This window comes from Pristiophorus japonicus, chromosome 2 (genome assembly GCF_044704955.1).
Source record: "Pristiophorus japonicus isolate sPriJap1 chromosome 2, sPriJap1.hap1, whole genome shotgun sequence".
In the NCBI taxonomy this organism is placed as follows: domain Eukaryota; kingdom Metazoa; phylum Chordata; class Chondrichthyes; family Pristiophoridae; genus Pristiophorus; species Pristiophorus japonicus.
In genome coordinates, this window is record NC_091978.1 from 338,483,264 (window position 1) to 338,491,902 (window position 8,639).

The 8,639-nt window shown below is 44.9% G+C and overlaps 1 protein-coding gene across 1 annotated transcript; it reads left to right on the plus strand.

Moving 5' to 3' along the window:
* The first annotated feature begins 586 nt into the window (after positions 1–586).
* pcdh18a (protocadherin 18a) lies at positions 587–8,123 on the plus strand. Its single transcript, XM_070865561.1, has 4 exons — positions 587–3,535; positions 5,652–5,740; positions 5,864–6,030; positions 7,314–8,123. Exons 1-4 carry the CDS (start codon positions 1,064–1,066, stop codon positions 7,964–7,966), a joined length of 3,381 nt encoding a protein of 1,126 aa, XP_070721662.1. The 5' UTR covers positions 587–1,063; the 3' UTR covers positions 7,967–8,123.
* Positions 8,124–8,639: the final 516 nt, after the last annotated feature.

The following is an 8,639-nucleotide window of genomic DNA, read 5'->3' on the forward strand; positions in this document are numbered from 1 at the left end:
GACGTGTGAGGGAGCTGGTTTATACAGTTCATAAAAGAGAACAAAGGTGAATCCAAATCAGTTAGTATCGACAAGAGAGAGACGAAACTTAGATAAGTGAAAAATGCGTAAGTTCATAATAAGAGGAGCAGGGAATAATTAGCTTTCGGTCGAGACAATCAAAACGAACAGCGGACAATGGAACATCAGAGAGAGAGAAAACGGAGGAGAAAGTAATCAGAAGATTTATGGTTCGGCGAAGGGACTATAGCTGAAGAGAAATGGTAACCAGAGGAATTGGGGAAAAAAGAGGGTAGTTCGTGATGATATTGGACCCGAGCGAGAGGTAAAAAGCATGGGACATGGGACTTGTCAGCGGCAGCCTGGCCGCCCCACTTTCTGACATTGTTCCCTGCTCGCGGGCGGGAGCCAATAGGCGGGGTCGGACCCGCCCCCCCCCCCCTTCCCTCGCTGACGCGTCGAGGGCTGCACGCTGCGATTGGCCGCGGTGGTTTGGGGAGGCGCGGCGCGATTGGCTGGCTGGGCTGGCGGCACGCGCCTTTGGGAAAGTTTGAGCGAGTTGGAGTGAAGTTTGTGTGGAGCCCGAGCCAGAGCCCGGGCACAGGCAGCGAGTGCAAGACGGTCAGACAGAGTCAGTCCCTCACAACACTGCTTCTGAGCACACTGCGGCCGCCTTTCACAACAAAAACAAAAATACACAGCCCGATTTAAATTGCAGAGCTTTTTTTTTATTTTTGGGTTGAAAAAAAGAATTAAATCTTCGCCGCAAAGTGATTTGCAAGGAAAGAAGTTTAGCAACAGATCGACACGACTGAGGGGCGCCGCGACTTTACATGAAGGCTGCTTTGTCTTGGCTGCTGTCAAAATCCAGGTCCTCAAATGCGTCCCGAGTGTGACTGAGGAAAACGGCTCGAGGGAATCAACAGTTTACTTTTTAATTTGAAAGCAAAAGCGACAACAGCAACAACAACAAAAAAAAACAAGAACGCGACGACTGACAGAAGCCCAAAACAAAAAGTGTGTCAGGGGAGGTGGGTGCGGGGGGAGGAGGAGGTCACGAAAGATGGAGAAAGTGCAAAAGAAGAGTGCGAGGCGCCGGGCTTTCTTGCTGTGTCTGGTGCTGACCAACTGGATGTGTCGGGATGCGGCGGGCATCACCGTGCAGTACCGAGTGTACGAGGAGCAGCCGGTGGGCACGGTGCTGGGCCGACTGTCGGAAACTTTAGCCCAGCAGCTGAACCCGTCGTCCAAGCGCTTCCGCGTGATGCAGCGGGTCAACGCGTCGCTGCTGGCGGTGCGGGAGGAGGACGGCCAGGTCAGCGTGGCGGAGCGCATCGACCGCGAGCAGCTGTGCCGGCCGACGGCCGCCTGCGCCATCAGCTTCGACGTGATCACCCTGCCCACCGAGCAGCTGCAGCTGATCCAGGTGGAGGTGGAGGTGCTGGACATCAACGACAACTCGCCGCGCTTCCCGCGCTCGGTCATCCCGCTGGAGATCTTCGAGAGCGCGTCGGTGGGCGCCCGCTTCCCGCTGGACAGCGCGGTGGACCCGGACACGGGCGACAACTCGCTGCACACCTACTCGCTGACGCCCAACCCGCACTTTGCGCTGGAGGTGCGCACCCGCACCGACGGCGCCAAGTACGCCGACCTGATCGTCGTGCGCCCGCTGGACCGCGAGCAGCAGGCCGCCTACCAGCTGCGCCTGACCGCCTCGGACCGCGGGGCGCCGCCCAGGACGGGCTCGTCGCTGCTCAAGATCAGCGTGGCCGACTCGAACGACAACAGTCCGACTTTCGAGCGCGCCTCGTACGCCATCGAGCTGCCCGAGAACTCGCCGCGGGGCTCGCTGCTGCTGGAACTGAACGCCACCGACCCGGACGAGGGCAGCAACGGCCGGGTGCTCTACTCGTTCGGCAGCCACGTGTCGCCCCGGGTGCGGGAGACCTTCCAGCTGGACGCCGACACCGGCCGCCTGGTGCTGGTCGGCCCGGTGGACTACGAGCTGAGCCAGAGCTACGAGATCGACGCCCAGGCTCAGGACCTGGGTCCCAACTCCATCCCGGCCCACTGCAAGATCGTCATCCAGGTGGTGGACGTCAACGACAACCCGCCCGAGATCGCCGTCACCCTGGTGCCCCTGGGCAGCGACGTGGCGGCCGTGTCCGAGGCGGCTCCCCGGGAGACCTTCCTGGCCGTGGTGCGGGTCGAGGACAGGGACTCGGGGCTGAACGGGCAGGTGGCGTGCAGGCTCCAGGGCCACGGGCACTTCCGACTGCAGCAGACCAACGAGAAGAACTACATGATCCAGACCAACGAGACCCTGGACCGCGAGCAGATCGCCCAGTACCAGCTGAAAGTGATCGCCGAGGACATGGGCATTCCGAGTTTCACCACCGTCCAGTACGTGACCGTCCAGGTCACCGACGAGAACGACAATGCTCCCCAGTTCCAGAAGAGCAAGTACGAACTGTTCCTGAACGAGAACAACTCACCCGGCGCCTTTATCACCTTGATGACAGCCACCGACTTGGATTTTGCCGAGAACAGCCAGGTTACTTACACCATCCTGGAGTCCTACATCTCTGGCAGCTCCATCACTACTTACCTGACCATTGACCCATCCATTGGGGCAATCTACGCACTCAGGACCTTCGATCGTGAAGAGATCAACAGGATTTCATTTACAGTCCAGGCCAGGGATGGAGGGACCCCTCAACTTCGAACCAACACGACTGTCCTTTTGAACATTCTTGACCAGAATGATAACTCGCCAACCATTCTAAAGCCTGTTTTGCGCAATGGCACGGCGGAGGTGCTCCTCCCTAGTGATGCTGGGCCCAACTATTTGGTGACCACCATTGCAGCAATTGATAAGGACTCTGGCATCAACTCGGAGCTCACTTGTACCATAGTTGATGGCAACCAAAATGGAATTTTCATTCTGGATCCAAGAACTTGTGACATTTACACCAATGATAGCTTGTTTTTGGCTCAAGAGAAAAATTGGGACCTCATTGTTGCTGTGCAAGATAAAGGAACCCCAAGTCTCAGCACAGTGGCTGCCTTGAAAGTTGTGTTGGCTGAACCTGGAGAAGACATTTACCCTGATGAACAAAGTAGTTTAGATGACTCCATGATCATCATCATATCACTGGGTGTGATCTGTGCTGTTTTGCTCATCATCATGGCCATGTTTGCCACAAGGTGCAATCGAGAAAAGAAGGACACCAGATCTTACAACTGCCGAGTGGCAGAATCCACTTATCAGCACCACCCCAAACGACCATCCAGGCAGATTCACAAAGGGGACATCACTCTGGTACACACAGCGACTGGCACTCTACCCATCAGATCCCAACACAGGGCTTCTCCTTCCTCCTCACCAACCCTCTCGGGAATGGATCGGGGTCAGATGTGCAGCAGGCAAACCAATCATAGCCGCCAGTCACTCAACAGTTTGGTGACCTTGTCCTCCAACCATTTACCTGAGAACTTTGCACTGGAGCTCACACACACCTCTCCACCTGTTGAGGTGAGCATCTTGAATGTTGTGCTTTATGCACAGTGATAATTGTGGTTCATTTAGTTTGTGGTTCCAAACAATTAAATACTATTGGGTAGGATTGTCCTCCCATTTTTACCTCTTTTATGAAGTAAGTGCACACAAAAATCAGAATATATACTGGTGAAGGTCTTTGGCATATTTTGTCACCAGCCTCTACTGTATTGTATTCTGTAATTTTATTGTGTTAAAATAGTTTAACCTATAACTTTCTATATATCTTTCGTATCCATTTTGTTTTGTGGAAATCACATCCTCATTTCATTATTGCATCTAAAATGTGGCAATATAGAGCCCCTCAATGGTTCAGTTGGTTAAAATGTGCACAATTGAATGATTCAAGTCAGCAAAGTGCCTAGTCCAACCCCAGGTTTATGCCATATTAGTTAATCGCAGCAGAGTTAGTGGTAGGATACTACAATTGGACTCAGCCTATCTTAGTTCAAAGGGAGAAAAATCAGCTTTTGATTACCATCCTGTGACCCGTGATGGAAGTGTGCATTCCTCGGTTCTTGTGAAGACTTGCTAAGGGCTGTTTGTGATGTTCCATGAGGTCAAATAGCCCATCATCACCCACTGGCCAGTCTTAGAGATGAAGAATGGCTCCTTGGGTGAAGTATCAGAAGGTGACTGTGGCCCATAGTAACATAACCCAGCAAGTACCTTCAAGTGGGTTGGAAAGATTACAAAAAACGTTTCCACAGTTCTGAGAGCCTAAGTGTCTGATAACTTACTATAATTGATAAAATAAGCATTGAGCCTGATATGTGCAGAGATACACCTCATCACATGGGATGTTTCATTTCATTGATACAGCAGTTTAATTACTATCTTAAAAAACTGAGTTGTTAATTTATTGAAATGGGGACTGCTGTGCCATTTAGTAGTCCTCATTATGTCTTTTACTTTTTCTCAGTAATAACAAATAATCATTTTGAAAATTTTGGCTAGAGGTTGAAATCCCTCTGTAGCAAATCTTAGCACACTGGTTAATTAATATTCATGTGTGCACTATTTTACTGGTGCCATTAACTTGTTTGTATTAAATGAGTTACAACTTTTCTCAGATTTGGAGTGAAAGTGTTAATTGGATTACTGAAAATACCACATCAGGAATGACAACCCCTTATTGAGTGTTAAATAAATAATTAGTAGAGGAGTACAATGCCCAACATTTCAAATGGAATGTCCCAAGATCTTCCCAGTAATACTCATTCTTACTTCTGTGTCTCAACAATCTAGTGAATCCAGCTCTGGCTATTAATAAAATGTAATTGTGTGCAACAAGTGTTGCTGAGCTACAGCGAAGGTGTTGAACTGGAATTGGTACAAGTGTCAGGTTCAAGCCCTCCCCCCTCCGCTCAATCTGGCATTTTAACGTTTAGTGCATCACTCTGTCCTCTTAAGGTTACAACATTTAACTTGTCCCAGTTTTTGAAAAATTCAGAGAAGCAAGGAATTAGTTAAGAAAAAAAGTAACTTTGTAATAGAATTCTACCAAGATATACCTGTAATGGGAAGTAGGCTTCCTGCAATTGAGAAACAAATAAGTAGTGAGAATTCCTGATGGCGAGAAATCGGAAGAAATAAGGAAAACATGCCCATGGATATTGTCATACCTTGTGGTAAAATATATCAAAATAGAAGGACTCACGAGTCAGAGCAAATCAGTTTATTTTTATTTTGTGGACTTTAGCTTGCTTGACCATAACCAAATGGGCAGCTTCTGTAAAAATTAGACCAATGGTTGATATAAAGTGATATTTACAGATATGGACTATCTAATGAACCTTTTTTCCTGTTGGATTGATAATATTCACTATACCCACTTACTCACTATAACTTTTTAATAGAAGACTTATGGAAACCGTGGAAAAATGGTGCAAACAGTGTTTACGTTGTATTTCCGGGATTGCCATGGTCCTTCTACTGAAGTTACAGCAAACGATTGAGACAACCCTTGCAGAAGTTCACCCCCTATATGTCAGAAAAAGTATTGGTGAAACTATTGAAAAGAGATGTGTTTGATTATATTTTCAAAAAAACATTGAGTAAATTTGGTTTTTTTCTTTCTGTTGTCATTTAGCAAGTTTCTCAGCTGTTGAGTATGCTGCATCAAGGCCAGTATCAACCAAGACCAAACTTTCGAGGAAATAAATATTCCAGAAGCTACAGGTAAAAAAACTGTTGCATTAAATTCCTGTCTTTTCAGACACAAGTTCTTATATCATAATATATATGTGTATATATATATATATATATGTGCGGTACTAATGATTTATCATTTACTCTTTGTAGATATGCTCTTCAAGATATGGATAAATTCAGTCTCAAAGATAGTGGTAGAGGTGACAGTGAAGCTGGAGACAGTGACTATGATTTGGGCAGAGACTCTCCCATTGACAGACTTCTAGGTGAAGGTTTCAGTGACCTCTTTGTCACCGACAGCCATCGATTTCATCCAGGTACAGTTATGTCACTAATAAGCATATATCAATTAACATTCACAGTAAATACATTTATTATCCTTTACGGCTTGGCAACACTTGTTTCAATGTTTTGAATTTTTAAACTTTCATGCTGATCAAAGTCTGGAGAACAACATTTCTTCTTAGCTTTCTGCACTGTGAGTCAACATCAAGCAATCTCCGGTCAAAAATAGTGAGATTCAGTGAAAGATAAATCTCTTTCCTCTCTCAATCGTAGATCTCAACTCAGAAGAGTGTGATTTTAAATTTTTTTTTCCAAATCATGCAAATTGTTGTTGAATCATAGTCAGTTTTGTGCTATGGACATGCGTCCACCAGGAATTGGATTGAGCTTTTCAAAGTTCAGTTGACGTGAGACCCTTTCAGCAAGTGAAGAGAAGACTTTAGGGGTGATTCTTCGTGTCTCCCTCTAAGCATGGAGCTCAATAGCAGCATATGTTGGGTCTATATCTTCATAATTCTCCATCAGTGACCTGATCTCCTCTGAGTGTGGCTTCCTCTCTGGGAGTACTTTTATCTCAACAGCCTGGTTGAGATTCTAATATATTACAGCCCCTTTTTGTTACTTTCTATTTAATACATCAACAATAGTTTAAACAAAAGAAATATAATTAGACTAGGATTCATTCTATAATTGGGTGATGCTAAGTTTATTCATAGTGAAAAAGAAATTTACAGTTATCAATTTAGACAGCACTGTCAACTGGGAATAAATGGGTTGTGGAGAGCCCAATGCAATTTTTTGTGTGTGGAGTCTCAAAATCCCTGGCACAGCTGAAGCAGAAGGCCTGTTGTAAATAAAAGGATCCTATGAAGGCAGTATATTCAGCAGTATCTAAAACCTCACCATCTGACTAATGCTTAGTGTGACTTCAAGGGAACAGAAAATGGCAATGGCTGAAATAAAAAAGAAATAATTGAATATAAATTAAATCAGAAATAAAGATTATTGATAGAATGTCTTACATTATTTTGTTGTCTGAGATTTTACACCCTCAGCCATACTATTAAACATGCTGTGTTTTATAAGCTTTGTGCTTTTCTAGCATTTCCAGTGTGGTGTATTGACAAGGTCATCATGTGGACACTGAAACACTTTATTTCCTGCCTCTGAGAAAACTTGGCAGTTTAAGTTTAGATCTTCACTAGAAACGGTGGTGGAGTTGTGGGAAAGGTGATTAGAACATCTTCTGCTCTGGTGCCAATGATCTGTGTGATGGACAGTTTCTTGAATGATGATTTTTGTTTTTGTTTTGCAGCAATGAAGCTGTGCACAGATGAATGCAAAGTATTGGGGCACTCTGATCAATGCTGGATGCCTCCTTTGCCTTCAGGCGTATCTGCTGATTACAGGAGCAACATGTTTATTCCTGGTGAGGATACTCAACAGCTGCAGGAAGATGATTGTGACTCTTCAGATTCCAATGAGAAGAAAAAAAGCTTTTTGACCTTTGGCAAAGAGTCCCAGAACGAGGAGGCAGAGGATCTGGGAACCTCATCTCTCCTGTCAGAAATGAACAGTGTTTTCCAACGATTGCTGCCTCCACAGATGGACATGTATGCAGAATGCAATGAGGTTGGCAGTGTAAGTTCGTTGGAAAATAAAAAAGGACATTTGGCAGCAAAGCCAGTTCCCTATCCACAAGGGGTGGCAGCTTGGGCAGCAAGCACTCATTTCCAGAATCCGGTGAACAGTGTTGGTCTTGCTCCTGTTAATCATATAAATCCGCAGCCCATCTCTAAATGGTTGCCTGCCATGGAGGAAATCCCAGAAAATTATGAAGAAGATGAATTTGATAATGTTCTCAGCCAGCTTGCTCCTTGTAAGCGTGAGAGTAAACATGAACTCATTGATGCCAGTGAACTTGTAGCAGAAATTAACAAACTTTTACAAGATGTCCGGCAGTGTTAAAATTAGTTCTGTTCTTGTTTTTCTCTTCCTTTTCTTTGGAAACTGGAAGTTAGGAGTGTCATTGCCAACTATTTGCATTTATCAAGTAAATGTGTCTATGACTTTGAATACAGTTATATTTTCACATTAAGTATACCAATTTAAGTGTAATTATGTTCGTATTTTAAAAATACATTTTGTATTCTATTTATATATTTTTCAAATAAAACTTATTTTTATATTCTACTTTCCATCTTTCCATTGCAAAAAGTGATTTGAAAGGAATTGCCTTGGTGTAATAAAATATATTTTAACTTGATAATTCATTGAAAGCAAAAGTGACCCTACTTTGAATGTACCACATTTTAAGCTAATACAAGGTCCAGTATGTTCTTAAAAGATCTCTTCTTCCACGACCAGTATATAGAGGGAGTAATTGACACTCACAATCACATTATGATTTAATTATTATTTGTGTAATGTCGTCATATTGTACATAGTTATTATTGTTTGTTTATCATATTTGTGGTGCCCCAGGGCACTTTTGTTAATGTTTTCTGTTCTCGTCTGGTGACACTGGGGCAACTCAGTATCACATCTACAGGTTTTAGTAAAATGTTGCAATTGATTCATGATGACATGGGTGATCCCAGTTTTGCACTGGCTGCCTACACCACAGTAGCTGTATCTTACT